This window comes from Falco rusticolus, chromosome 2 (genome assembly GCF_015220075.1).
Source record: "Falco rusticolus isolate bFalRus1 chromosome 2, bFalRus1.pri, whole genome shotgun sequence".
In the NCBI taxonomy this organism is placed as follows: Eukaryota; Metazoa; Chordata; class Aves; order Falconiformes; family Falconidae; genus Falco; species Falco rusticolus.
Window position 1 is genome coordinate 15,709,985 of NC_051188.1, and position 15,595 is coordinate 15,725,579.

The 15,595-nt window shown below is 34.7% G+C and overlaps 1 protein-coding gene across 2 annotated transcripts in view; it reads left to right on the top strand.

Moving 5' to 3' along the window:
* DYNC2H1 (dynein cytoplasmic 2 heavy chain 1) overlaps positions 1-15,595 on the top strand; it is a 176,490-nt gene that overhangs the window by 78,624 nt on the left and 82,271 nt on the right. For both annotated transcript variants that reach the window (XM_037375820.1, XM_037375819.1), the window contains exons 68-74: positions 1,233-1,367; positions 2,139-2,282; positions 3,564-3,653; positions 7,269-7,334; positions 10,812-10,862; positions 12,982-13,059; positions 14,207-14,338. In XM_037375820.1, the coding sequence (XP_037231717.1) occupies positions 1,233-1,367; positions 2,139-2,282; positions 3,564-3,653; positions 7,269-7,334; positions 10,812-10,862; positions 12,982-13,059; positions 14,207-14,338 (696 nt within the window). The remainder of the gene's footprint in view (positions 1-1,232; positions 1,368-2,138; positions 2,283-3,563; positions 3,654-7,268; positions 7,335-10,811; positions 10,863-12,981; positions 13,060-14,206; positions 14,339-15,595) is intronic.

The window sequence follows — 15,595 nt, forward strand, 5'->3', positions numbered from 1 at the left end:
CAGACTTTTTGTGTGATCTTGGAACTCCAAAATCTTACACATCTGTCCAATCTGAATTGTCAAGTAAAAAATTTCAAATAATTGATGACGAAGATACCTGCAACAAAGTGGCCAAGTATTAACACCAAGGTTGGTTTAAACTTTGGTCTTGTTAGCACTGAAATCAGAATCTACTTTGACCTGAAGAAACCTAAAGCTCAGTGGAAACTGACAGGTGCTACATGGACTTTGTCAACAAAGTTGTCACTGCTGGAGGTGGTCTAGCTAAATTCAAGTCGATCCTAAAGCAACGTTAGCATTCCATCTGAAGTATGTACTCATTTTCTTCCGAAAGCCTTGGAGTAAAGACATACATGCTGTGGCTATCTCATAGCTCACACTATGATTCCTCATAGCAAAACTGGACTCCTTGAAAAAACAGGTGATCTTGTCCTTGTCCTAAACTCTTTTCAACTAGAGATCTAAGTATATTCTACTATTCCAACTGGTGAACCTTTGCCTCCAAATATCCTGAAACGCTGTCCTACAGGTATTTGTTCGGAACTGACTTAACTGATAAGAAGCCAATTTTGTGGTGTTTGGCTAAAAAATTGTATTGAAGTGTATTTATTGAAGGTTAGTAAACCCCCTTAAATAATCATTCAAGCTTTTCTCACTTCTTATTAGAAGTGACATTGTTTGCATAGTAGAACTCAGGGAAAATGTGGGGTGATCTCAGAGATTTTAAAGGGATCTCTAATTACAAAACTGAAATTGTTGCAATTGTGAATATTCATCTCACTTTTAAATAAGAACTGAATTCTGTAGGGAATATTGGGATGTTTTTGAAGGAAAATGAATTTATGAATTACTGGGTACAGGAATTCATTACAAGTGACCAATTTCATTTTAAATTGGTAGTTAAACAGAAGAAAAAATTAACCTAATTTATATTTATCACAGGGATGTTAGTGCGTAAGACTCTGGTCATAGAAATCATTGTCAAAAGCTTTCTGACAATAAGTTTCAGAACCTGGCAGTCTGCATTTTTGGAGTTTGTGCTTGGGTTTGTATGCTTCTTTAAAGGAACATCCCAGTTTTCGGAGTAACCACCTGCTTTCTAGTACTCTTGATGCATTCAGTGTTTCAGAAATACATACAGGTCAGAAAGAAGGACAACTTCCAAAACTTCCAAATGGTTATTTACATGTTTGGGTTTTTTCAATCTAACATAGATTACTTTTTTTTAACAGACGCTTGCAACATCACAAGGCAATATTCTAGAAAATAAGGATCTGATTGAATCTTTGAATCAGACTAAAGCAAGTAGTGCACTGATCCAAGAATCGCTTGCTGAATCTCACAAACTTCAGAGTTTCCTTGATAAGGTAGGATAATATCTTAATCTTTTATTGCTGTTTTTTTCCCTACTAAAAGGCAATTTCTCTATATAGAGAGGTTATATACATCCAAAGGAGTATAAGATTGGTAACACACTAAATAATTTTTTTTGAGTAAAAGATATTTGGGATATGCAAGTACAGAAGGTATTTTCAGTAATAAAATTAATTTGTTTTACACATGCTTTATAGCTACACAGTTCTAATTCTACCAGTTTGAATTAGTGCAATTTTCCCCAAGGACTTATTGGCAAGTAATGGGTTTTGCCTTTATTTTTGCTATCTCTGGTTGCAAACAGTATGGCTTGTATGATGTTCTTACTTAATATATCCCTTGTGTTTGCAAAAATTTAGGTCGTTGGTGATGCTATTCATCTGGCATACTGTTTTTGTAACACGTTACAGAGCTTTATCTCTGTGTTCTTATTTGTTTAATTTAAAATGTTCTACTGAATTTTGGGATGTGTTCTGCGGTGCGAAGAGACCTCAGTGCCCTAGGGTTTAATTCCCAAAATGTTCTTCATAAATTTTAAGAAAAAAATTACTAAAAATGGTTTCTTCCAATTTTGAAAACTAAAAATAGTGTTGAAGTCTTGAGTGCATGCCCCTCAATTTGAAGACTGGGGAAGGATTCAGTTTTCTAAAGCAGTGGGAGCTCATCCAAATGTTTTTTAAAAGGGTTGAATAAATGTTTGTGCAATAATCAGTAGATGGCAGTAATGTACTGTTTTTTTAATATATATTTTTTTTTATCCACAGGAGAGGGATGCTTACCTCCCCTTAGCTAAGAGTGCTAGCAAGATGTACTTTATTATCTCTGACTTGTCCAAAATTAATAATATGTACCGTTTTAGTTTGGCATCTTTCCTGCGGCTTTTCCAAAGGGCTCTGCAAAGCGAACAGGTATTTTCTCTTTTCCTGAAGCTGTTAATGCTGAGGAAGAATCAATCTGCTTTCATCCTTAGAATTTTTTAGTTGCTCTGGAGATTTTTAGAAAATAATGTACAATCAGTGATGATAAAATGTATAACAAGTAGTGATGCTGAGCTGTTGTACTTTAGATATTCAGAATACAGACACAGGGAATTTTTAATGATCTTACGTTACATATGAATTGTAAAATTGCCGTGCCATCTGAAAAAAACACAACCCTCTTATTTGTAATTTCAGGCTTGCTCTTTGTCTAAGGTGAATTATGAAAACCAGGGTTGATTATAACTTTACTGAAGGCTTTATTTAAATACATTAATGATTTGATCTGCAAATAACTCTTAATTGTATCAACAAGGGATAGAATAAGAAAAGACCTATATTTCTACATGGTTCAGTTTCCTAAAGGAAGATCAACACGTTGTCTACTTTTATACAGTTTGTAAGCATACATGCAGACTGTCTTGTTGAAAATGTAATTTTTACTTTTCTGTATTCTAATGGTGATATAATTTTGTTACTGAAGCATAGAATTATGGATTTATCCCTTGTCACCTGGCTCTTCAGATCTAAAAGCCCACACTGAGTAACGATGCATTTTCTTTTTATTCAGCATCTCCAAAATTTATCTTATTTCTCTTTTGTTTCCACCTTAAAAAGGCATTCACCAGCCTTTCATCATGTTGCTTTTGGATTCCTCTTTATTCTGGCATCTGTCCTTACAACTTCTCTTCAGCTCCAATCATTACCAGAAATGGTTTTGAGTATGCGAACTTGCCCTCTTTTAAAGTTCTGTACATATTACTTCTTTTCCATAACATGAGCTTCTAACTTCTTGTTCTTACGTTCACACTCTTTCATAATTTCTTTTCTTCCTGCCTATTATGTTACCTATTTCATGCTCAGCTTCTGGTTTTGCCTTCTTTGCTTTCTTCCTTCCTATGAGATTTCAAGGATATTAATGTTAAAAGAAACTGTTCTGTCATTCTTAACATATTTACCTGATATATAATGTTTTATAATGTTCACTGTCAAAATATTCAAGGCCAAAATATTCATGTCTTAATGTTTCAGCATGAACTTCTCATTTTATCATCTACCCATTGATAGCTGCAGCCAAGTTTTATGTGTTTTTAGAACTAGTATGTGACACATAGAGTCCAGATTATTTCTGTCATTCTGCTGAAATTCACAAGGTACATAAAAAGATTTTTACTTCCACATGAATTTTTGAAATCCAAATTTTCTTTATAGGATTCAAGTAATACTGAAGAAAGAATCAAGTCGTTTATTTGCTCATTGAAACATACAGTGTATGAATATGTTTGTCGTTGTTTGTTTAAGGTAAGATTGTATTTATTCTGGCTTTTATGTTCACTGGGTTTGAAAGTATTCTTTCAGCAACCAACACTTGATCCACTGGGTTTGAAAGTATTCTTTCAGCAACCAACACTTGATCTACTTCAAGTAAGTGGTATTGTGGCAGTACATATATAATACATGCAAAAATTTATACTTGCAATATTTAACTTGCAAAATGAGGAGGACTGAAAATTAGGATATGACAGAATTAAGATTGATTATGCACATTTCTCCACGGATCATTTTTCTGATGGACAAAGTTATTCTCAGTCTAGTCCTGCTTCTGCTTTAACTCTGGCTCCTCATCTCTGCCTCTTTCTGGCCTCATGGCCAGTCCCAGGCTTTGCAGTCTTCTGAGCACTCTTATTCTGTTCACTCTTATTTCTAGCATTCCTAGGTATGAGTGTTTGACCTAGCTGTCATGATAAGGTTTTATATGGTGGTTTGTATTATTTGGTTTTGTTTTTAAAAGCAAACACACACACACACCCATTGTAATATTCTTTTTTCTCTTTTCACATCCTGCCCCAAATCTCTACCTGCTAGCTTCTTTGTTTCTATCTGTTCCCCTGTTCCTCCATATAATGTTCTTAATGTATTTTTTGTTTGCTTTGTATTTGAATCAGGTGGCTTTTCTCTTCTTGCTTTCTTGGTGGAAACCTAGAACAGATATGCCTTTCACATTCAATTTTAGTTTTTACTTTCACATGAAACTGTCATAACAGGAGGTGTTTGTCTCACAGTACCCAGCTGAAGAATGCATAGTAGGTTGGCATAGATGATTTGAGCAGTAGTACAAATCATGCATGTCTGGAGTTTGATCAGTCGGAATGGAGAGATCTTGGAATATTTTACAACACTTCCTCCCCTCTCCCCCCAGTCTAGCAACACTATATTGAGGATGCAGAGGTAGCAGATATTTCTAAGGATTTTGGTTTATTGAATTCCAAGTGGATTTTCATGAAATATTCTTATAATAATTTAATGTCTGTGTTTGAAGTCATGAGTATGTGAAGCCTTCTAATAAGTCTTCGCATCTTTTGAATATTGGAAGGCAGCTATTTTTATGTATCAGAAAAGATTAAAAATTTCAAAAGCAAGGCACAGAGGAGAAATTTCTAGTAGGAAAGATTTTCACTGTGAATTATCAGATTGGAGTTTGGAATATACTGAAAGGTGTTACTGTGCAGCTTCAGACTAATGGTCCATCTGGTAAATTTTAAAGATTGCTGTGACATTGAGGCTTTATTAGTGCCTTCATAAGTGGTATAGCTGATACAAATTTATGCCTTTTTAAACATGTTAGAATTAGGAAGGATGGTTTTGTCTATCTGTGGTTTATATTTATGTTTGTGTGTACATAGACTTCATGTATGCTAGTAAGTGGAGTGGTGCCAATAAATTTCCTAAGCACTGGAAATGGCCCACCTGTACTCTTAATTTGTCAAGATCGTTGCTGTCATAGATTTGGCTTGGGCCAATTAGCATTCTTCCAAACAATTCCCTTTTGAGTTTTGGATACCAAATCATCCAGGGAGCAGTTTGCATTTGGATTTGCTTGCAGACCTTGTCTGAGAGGATGGAAGAATTGAATGTTGTGGAATTGTTCTCAGTGTCATATGATGTTCATGGATGTATTTTATTTATCGATACAAAGAGGACTTTAGTGCTTTGCATGGTTTGACCCTGATTCCTGGTTGGGGCCTGTTGCCCTCGAGTCCTACCCCTGTAACAAAATCAATAGTAAATGCATGCAAAAATAAAATATGATGTCCTTTTATTTTTTTTAATTGTATCCTTGGGGATACTTTGTACCATACGGTTTTGTAATTGAAAGTATTAATAAAACAGAACTGTTTAAAGCAGCAAGCAACAACTTTATATATTGGTATCCATAGAGATACAAATTATGCCAAGAGTTTGTTGTGGCTGTCATCATGCATTTCTGCAGTTACCCAAATCCAGTGTAAAGCAGCTGTGGCTCATATGAATCAAGTTATATTTAACTTGGTAGTTTCCAAGGTTGGTCATTCCAAGGGCGATTACAACTAATAAGGGTATGATCTCTAAGTCACATATGTCCCTTTAGTCAGTCAGTCATAATTCTGGAACCTAATCAACGAGGTAAACTATTAAATAATACATCTGTATTAATCAAAATACACATGCAGATGCAATTGTTATTTTTACTGCACATGAGCAAACTTCCCAAAGATGATGAACGTCTTGAACACCCATACTCCATGTTTTTGTTCTTGTATCTGTTTCTTGGCTGATGTGTCAGGCTTGTAAAAAGGCATCTGTTTGAGAAAGCAGTAATAATAAAAAAAAGTAATTTGGCCCTCATGGAATTTGACCTTAAAAATATAATATATATTCAGATAAGAAAGCCAATTATTAGTCAAACTGTTCATCTTATAACTTATAATGTGTGCATAGTATTTCCTAGAGTATGCTTCCTCATATTTGGTCCTGTCTCCTCTGAGAAGTCCCATGCAATTAATTTTTCAGTAATATTCTTGGTAATTTAATATTCCTCAGATCTGGTAATTCTCTGACGCTAAGGACAATCAGGCTGTCATTTTGAGGTATACATAAGGATGTATGTGGGAAATACACCATGGGAAATTCAAACAACATTGTCAAGAATAGAATTGATATTTACAGAAGTGCAGGTGTGTTGTGTTTATCAGGTAGCTGAGATGCCTGTGCTTTGCAGATTTAATCCAATCCCGTACATCACTGATTTTTCTTAGTCTTCCTTTTCACCTCTGCTTTATGCTATTTAGTTGTTTCACTTTTTTGAAAGCAAAAGAAGAGGTACTACCTTCCTTATGCTTACTTAAAATTTTATATGAGAGAAAATATGTGCTTATCTTCTATTGTACAGTAAAATGAATCTTCCAGATTCCAGCCAGACTTTGAAAATTGGAGGCCTCAGTCTAGGTTTCTGAGTGATCCTGGTTTTCTAGAGTACCAGCTTCCAGTTTTTGACATTGACTTCATTAGTAATCTGTGCTTTCCAGCACAGCTTTGGTAAAATGCATCTATAATATGCAAATCCCAGTTTTAACAAGCTAATATTCTTTTAAAAAAATATTGTCTTGAATGTTTGCATGCCTTAGTACATGGCTCCATTAAATCCTTATTCCTGGTTTATTGCTCCAGTGCTTAGAGACTGTTTGAAATTCAGGTGATGCAACAGACCTAGGAAAAAGCAAGGAGGTTACAGTTGTCTTCCGCCCCCCCCCCCAAATTCTGTTTCAAAAATTGGCTGTAAGAAGATTTCAAGCATTTCCTATGCACAGTTTAAAAAATAATGGATTCTATTTAGTATGTTTGCTTTATTGCAAAAACCTGTTTTTTCTTTTTCACTTGAATTTAGATGCACTTAGATACAGGGCTGGGGTTAGTGTTTGTGTTGCAGAGGTATGTAGCAATTTTGAACATTATTGGGGTGATTTAGGATATATGTCATGAAGTCATTGCTATGGAATTAGAGGTATTTTATTAATGAAATGTTGTTACTTATAAAAAAAAAGCAGAAAGGTGACTTTTGATGAATGTATAAATACATTTTCACTGATTTTATTTCAGGCAGATCAGCTAATGTTTGCTCTGCATTTTGTACGAGGAATGCACCCTGAACTTTTTCAAGAGAATGTAAGTGCTAAAGGAGAAAATCCCCAAGTGATTTGCTTAAACTTAATATGAAGAGTAAATAAGTAGATAAAAAGGTTTTGCCGGTAAGCGTGGGACTCAGAATTTTAGATTTATATGCTACTATTTTTCTGTGATAGTTACTTTTGGATGTCAACATTATGTTTATTAGATTCAAAGTGAAGATTACCATGAGAAAGGTAGGTAAATAGTTGCCTTTTAAATTTTCTAGGATCTGAAAAAGTTTATAGAGAGTTCTTCCAGTTTCTTGAAGGCACTGTATCAGTGTTTCCTGCCACCATGTTTCTAGACATTTATCCATCCTTTCAGTTAAATACAGATATTCCTTTATAAGTAAAGTGATGGATACAGACCTGTTTCACACTGACCAAGGGTTTCTTGCAGATCATGTCTTTATATTGAAATGCAGAAAAAGAGTGCAAGACCTAGGGAGAAATTAAATAAAAGTCTGGTTCTGCAACCTGCAGTTGAAGACACTTAAAGCAAAGTATCTTTCTGAAAGGTGAAATAATGAATATACCTTTTGTGCATATCAGCCATTGGTTCTTCAGTGTCTTAAGAAATCCCTGGACCATTGATCATTAATGTCCTTATTTGCAGCACTGTCTTCAAGAGTGCACTGTATAAAGAGTGTCCTTGTATATTTTTCTCCAGCCGCATAAGTATTGGATTCTTTGCACCATAATGGCCTGTCTTTGAGAGGAATGATGAACTCAGCCTGAAATGGTTTATATTTTTTATAGCGTAGTGGCATGCAGCTGATACAGGTTCAAACGTAATAAAAATGGCTGTCCATTCCGTTTTCGGGCAAGCACTGCATTTTTGGTATATTCACAAAAAATTGAGAGGTGTCGTGTTATTTTTGACAGTGGTCTGAACGAGGCCTAATCTGCAAATGTCTAATTTATGGGGAATTTACCTCTTGTTTAGATGCTAACCTATTCCTAACAAAAATGCAGCAGAGCTTTAGTACTGCTAATCCTTATTTCCATAGGGCAGCACATGTCTCGGTTTTAGCATGTTCCTCTCTGGGTGTTAGGTTTTTGCCCAATGTGGAGTTTCATAGTTCATTTACACTTTTCTGGTAAAATGCTAATTTCAGTAGTGATTGAATTGGTAACTAAAATTTAAACACCTGTTGAAATTAATCTGAGCAGGTTATCCTAGGCTGTCCTTGTAGGAAACGGGAAAAAACCAGATCTGTCAAAGTAGTAATTAGTTTGATCATAAATGAATTTTATAAAATAGGTTATATAGTTCACCACTAAAATTGATTACTGCTCTCCATTGCCCTTACAGGTAGACTAGACTAGCTGGCTGAGATGTAGACGCTGAAGTTGTACTTGTCTATATTGTAGTGAAATTAATGTCTGCCTGCAGTAGAACAATATGCACTATTGACTAAATATTGCTTCAACATGGCTGATTAGCAGGAATCAAGACGCATTTAATTATCTAAAATACCTACATGGAATGAGGAGACTAAGATAATGGCTTTCTGTACTAGAAGCTGGAGACCAGAAGGAGTATCAAGTGATAGTAGATGTCAGTTCACTAGAGGAGAGTCCGTTATAGGGTAAAAGGTAAAAATCAGATAATACATTTGAAGGAAATAATGTAACTTGATTATATGAAAGATGTGGGTTTAAGGTACAAGGTTTGAGAAAGGTTGGTTGAAACTTCTTGATATCATGAATGCAGTGCAGTTTTGTTGCAGACATATGGAACTGACCAAGTGAAACCCCACAGTCTTTCAGCAATGAAGCTGCCTAATAAAAATAACTGAAATTAATCATGTTGGTAGAGGCATACCCTGGCTACTCTTCATTATGAGAACCTCCCTAATTCATCTTTATTATTTCTTTTCAGCTTCTGAAAACATATTTCTAGTCTTTGTGTTTATAAAGTGGTGAAGGCAGCAACTTGCAAATAGTTTTCTGACTAAATTAAAGCCTGTCTGCCTAGGCTTCTAAAGTTTTTTTTAAGTACCGCTTTATGTGTTGGTTCCTATTGTTTAGCATGCATTTCTGTCAGCTATTGGAGCTCTTAACCAGCTTAATCTAGGTTAAATATAATGCACTTTCCTGCGGTATCTGTGTACTCTAGAATTAAAACAGGCAAACAATATCAATAATTTTCTTACTTCTCTGAAAGGTAGAAGTTATTTTAATTAAATTGTTAAGAAAAGAGTGCTTGTACAAAATATTTATTGGGGAAAATGAAGCTGAAGTGTTTTTTCTTTTAAAGTTATTTCTTTTAAAGCTTTTAATCTGATGAGGCTAGAAGTTACTTATTATGCTGCTAGAGAATTTAGTATTCTCAGTCCCTGTCCCAAGAGTTCAACCTTCTGCACTTGGAAATTTTTTGTGTAGTGATGAGAAATTTATAGTAGAACTTCAACATTACACTATCAAATACCTTGGCTCTTAGTAGAGACATTCTCTTTCTGAATCAATACATATAGATTTTACTGAGGTAATTTTACATGTCTCTACATATGGTACTTCTGCTTTTCTTCACAACAATATTACATGATTTCTAGTTTAAAAACTGAGAAGCCTTCATGTATATTATCCTGTGCATGAGCATTTTCTTTGCAATTGGGAGAGGAGCATCAGTTTGTAATTGAAGGAGACAGTGGTTTCAGGACTTAGCTAGATGGGAGCAAAAAGCTATGCTGTGGTCTATATCAGAGTAGTACTAATTGATTGACTTTTTCATTTGGAATGTTACTGTGCTCTTTAATAATAATAAAAATGTTTATATTAGAACTACAGATACTGATTATGTTAAATTTAAACACTTATGAAGACTTTTTAGTGTATTTTTTACCACATTCAAATACAGGATTATGCCGTTTCTAGTATGTTTTTAAATACTTACCTAATTTGTCTTAAAATGATTAAAAGATGTCTTCCTGGATATAAATACCAAGTCTAAAAGATTTAATCATACATAAATGCAACTTAAATTTCCCTTTCTTAATGCAACCAAAGTATTCCTAATAGCAATCTATTATATCAAGCATTCCTCCTGTTCTAATAATTGCACCTGTTGGATACTATAACATGAAACACTATCAACACATGGATTCTGTAGTTACCTGTTCTATGTGGGCTGCTGGTGCCCTATCGGGCAGTACGTGTGTCCTTGCCAGCCACGCACATTACTTCTTGCTGGCTTATAGTTGGGCAATCTGGGTGGGAGCTGTGGGTGCTAAGAAAGGATAGGGCTTCTGCTTTTGTTTCGTCTTCTTATAAAGCACTGCAGTCATTTAGATTGGATTCAACAAAAGGAATTGTATACTGGTAGTGTTACCTAGAGTTTTAAAAATGTCTTATAACTCTTTCAGAATCTAGGCTTTAATTTGTTCCTGCTTTGCCCACATGCTACTACATATTAGTCTTCATTCTTAAAGATGTCTTGTGACTTAGCAAGTTGTTCATTTATTCCCCTTAGGAATGGGAGACTTTTACAGGGGTGATGATTGGAGATACCATAAGAAAATCAGTAAGTTACGTTTATGTGTGTATTTTGAAATAAGGAACATTTAGATAAATCCTGGAAAGTGAAAGTTTTATTCTTACTATATTGTTTAATTAATTGTATACATACCTTAAAGGAACAAAAAACCTTCTCTTGTAGTAATATAAAAACATTAAAATTTTTTGAGCTTTTTGAATGTACCCACTCATTTTCTAATTTGCATAGCTTTTTGCCTTTCTTGCTTTTTTTTCTTCCTGTTTCTGTTACCAGGATTACAATTTGTGTTTTCGGTGGTATGTTTGAGGAGGTTTTAAGCCCTCTTCTGCAACTAAAATCAGTGTTTCTGAGTATCTTTCTCTCCTGGTATCATATATGAGTTGTGCTTTTTGTATGGATTGATGGGATTGTCCACACACTTTGCTAACTTTGACATGCTTTTTTCCCCAGCCTCAGAGCTCTACATCTGGAGATGTATTGTTATATTTTCCTAGGTGACAGAGCTAGCTTAAAAAGCTTCAGTTGTATTTTTGACCAATCATGCTGTAGTTTACCAAGTGTCCCTCCATTCTGTTGAATCTGTATGCTTTGAAAATAAACTTCTGGTAAAAAAAGTTAGAGAAAGCTAAGATTTCTGTAGTCTTACCCATTATAGCTCCTCTTTGAACCAAATATTTTGACAAAGGGTTTGAAAGGTGCTTTTAGGAAACACGAGCCTGATCAGGAATCATGAGCTCAGTCTTTGCCTATTCTTTTGCTAATCTCCTCCTTCATTCAGTGTCAGGCTAGCTCATTTCCATCAGGCTTAGCTGCAGTTTTCATCATTCAGAATTACTTTAAACCTTTAGCCTTGTTTAGATATCTATCAAGGTATCTCGTACACCCCTGGTACAAGACAAGGAACAGTGTGAGTACCTTGTTTTTAGAATATCCATGACACCATGTTCACATGCATGCTGCTGGAAGTGGCAAGTCACTTAAAAAAACACAATAATTTTCTTACTTAGGCAGTCGTTTGCTTAAAAGATCCTTAAATTCTCCCTTTCTGTAGCCCTTAGCTGACTCTATGGTGTTTTGCAATTCAGTGTGAATATAGAAGTCCCCTCTTCACCTTTGTGGAGTCTTTGTAATTCAATTAAATGTTAGTGAACTTGGTGATCGTTAAGTATTTTCTTGCTGTAGGCCATTTCAAGCTATGTGAGATCTGATTGTAGAATGGAATTTAACGCCAGTCCTACCTCTACCTCACCTAACACACAACCATAAATTTTGGAAATATTGTGGACATACGTGATTCAACCCCATTTCTAACTGGAATGTATATTGCAGACCCATCTCAAGTTTATTCCTATTTTTTGGAATTGCTTCCAGGTTTCCTACTTTTGTTCTTTCTCAAACTTCATAACTCATGGCTGAGACATCCTTTCACAAGAAAGCTTTCCTTTTTTCTACTGAACATTTAAGATTACTCTTGAAGTTGTTCAGTGGTTGAGAGATCCAAGTACATTTCCATACAAAGATTATCAGAGTGGTTAATGGGTACTGTAAGATTTTTTTATAGAAATGATACAGTGAATACAGAGATTCTACTGGAGCTTAAGCTATGTTGTTCATCCTTAGAATTTCCTCCATCTCCAGCATTGAAGGAGCAGAAAAATAGAACTGTGGTCAAACTTTACCAGTACAGAGACGTCCAGAAGCAATGCTTTGCCTATGAATTACCACAGATTTGACTTTGGTGTGAAGAACTGTCGTCTTCATGACTACAAATATGTGCAGTGGAGTTACTTTTTGAAGTCAGTTGCTCGAAGTGCATATGCAGATAGCCAGTCATTTGGGTCATTTGTTTTTAATAAAAAAGGAAACTACTTAAGAGTTGAGTATCTTGTACAGATACTCTAAAAGATAAAGTATTCTCAGGCTCAGGTTGTTAAGCAAATGTTAATGTGAACAGTATATCTCAGATTTAAATCATTGGTAGCTTTTGTTATGCCATTTATGAACTTATCAAAAGACCACAGAAAGATTGCTGTTGTGAATGCTATTTTTGTTAAGAACATGGGTTTCACAGTCTTATAAGCGACTATAGTGTTTGCAAAAAAAAGTTTGCATAACTTATGTGTTTAACGTAACTTGCTTCAATAAGGATTCACAAAGAAGTGTTCGTGACCAGATTCCCTCTTGGATAGAACAGGACCAAGTCTGGGCAGTAGCATCTTTGAAGGTATGCGTCATGTGGCGGGTTGAATTTAACTTAAAAGGCCTTTCGTTTTAGCAAATACTAATTTGGACTTGAATATTCAAATATGTATTTGTCAGATGGAAATATTTTGTTATTTTAAATTGTTTATTCTATCTTTCAGAAACCATGCCTTAATATATACACACTTAAAAAAAAACCACTTTTTTTTTCTTAATCTTTTTTTTCTGAGCCTTTTCATTTCTTCTTCTCTACTCCATCTAACGTGAATTTCTGTGCACGTGAATGAACATGTCATCTTACTGAGATTAGAAAATACTGTAAGCTTGCCCAAGGTAGTGCCATTTCTATAGAAAGAAAAATATATAGAGGAAAAATTGCAAAGAATATTTAAATAGTTGCAAGTATCTCCTATGTAATGACTTTTGCAAACTGCTTCGTATTGTATTAAAAACCATAAACTGTTAACTGGGGAACTAGTTTTCTACTTACCAGATTTCCATGCAGATCTTTAAAGGTGTTTCACAGTTTGTTACTGCTCAGATCAAGTAATTTCAAACTAAAACAAAAATGACTTTGTTTGGTTTACCTTGCAAGAATCAATGTTGAAGCCCTCTGATCCTGAAGGGAACAAAATGAAAATACTAGTCCTTGAAATTCTGTCCTAGGCTCTTCTTCTGCATGTAGCTCAGCGGCAAGAAGGAAGACCTTGACCAGCTTTTGGCAAGGACTTTTGCTGCTGAATCCAGAGTTCATTATTTTTCATTTCTCTTCACCAAGAATCACGAACAATTGCAATAATGGTGTGGCAAGCATGATTGTTAGGAGATTAAACAAACAAACAGAGAGTAACTGGGTGAATCAGTAGCATGTACTGATAGAAAAAGAGCCTGGTTATGATTAAAGGAAAAAAAATAAAAGTGAAGAACCTAGAAGTTTAAAAAAAAAAAATAGAGCAAATACAGACTTAGCATTTGCAGGGAATAGGTAAACAAATGGTTACTTTTAATACCTACCCCTTTCTTCTTTAACTCTGAGGGTAAAATTGAATTATGTGATATGCACAAATATTTACAGGTTTAGGGTCACAGTGATATTTGGAAACTAAATAAATTACACAATGTCCAAATGGCTATTCTTTATTTTTAAATATGCATTATTTGTTTCGTAGATTTCTCTCCCAGGTCTGTATCAGACACTTTGCTTTGAAGATGAAGGTCTGTGGCGCACTTTTTCTCAGAGCTCTGTGTGTGAACAAGACTTTCCATCTACTATTGTGAAAAGAATTTCATTGTTTCAGCAGGTAATCTTTTCATATTAAATTCTTTTAAATAATTATGAGTTCAGCATTGAAAACAAGTTTTATATCTGAAGAATATAGGTTTCAGGCCTGGTTGATTTATAAGCAGTGACAGTATCTACATTGTCTTACAGCTTAACTATTTAGTTTAAGGATTTATATTTTTTTTAATATTTATTTATTTTATATTTTTTCTATAATGCTTATTTAGTTCTCTCTTATCTGTCTTTTCTGTATTGGTGTATTGGCTGCAACTGAGTATACCCTGTAAGGAAACAAGCTTTTTATTAATATTCACAGATTTAATTTTATGAATAAGTATTAAAATTCTTTCTTGGTTGCTTTGTTACTGCAGAATTTGTCAGCTTGTTGAGCATCATCAGTTTAGTTCATTGTTAAATGTGCAGACTCACACATCTGACTGAAAGCCACAAAATGCGGTAGCAGCCACTGTTTTTTAGGATAATAGTCAGGAAATACTGCTCTTCCTGAAAGCCTGATGATTAAAGAACTCGCCAGAACTATTGGAGAGGGAAGTTCCTTCCTCCACGGAGGGAACCTTCTCCTCTGGAAGAGAAAAAAGTTATTCCTTTTGTGATTATGGAACTTCACTTATGTTCAGATGATGCAGTGATTTTCCATTGAAGTCACTTCAGATAAAATGAAGGCCTGTCCAAAGAAGGGAAGGGGTATAAGACAATGTAATTCCATGCCATTTAGCACTTAAGGGCTCTCTATTTGGAGTTTTTGTGGAGGAGGAGAATTTCTAAAATAGCATGCATGGAATTAGGAACAAACTATTTTGGAAAGAAATTTGTCTGAGTCATATTTGATTTGATGAAATGCAGAAGAGCAATTCTTAAGTGTGCAATGGGTTGTCAAAAATTCTGCTTTTCTAGGAAAGTAAATCTGGAATGATCAGCATATTATCTAGTTCCTTGTGTAGAAAGTATTAAGAATGTTTCTGTTGATGGAATATACTGAAACTACATGGTTACATTTATGTCACTCATAATTTCATTTCTTTCAAACTGTATGTTAAACTTAAAAATAGTGCAGTAGCACTTAGTGTAATCCCAAGCTTAAAAAGTAGTGCTTTCTTAAAAATTTAATGAAGTTCAATTTTTCCTCCAAAACTAAAACCAGATATTCCAGACTTGGAAACCAGAATGTGGCGATAGGTTCAGTATTGTGGTTTGCAGGTCAGCAAGTAAGGGAGTAGAAGAAAGGGTGGCAATTTTAACAAATCCTTTCTACTGA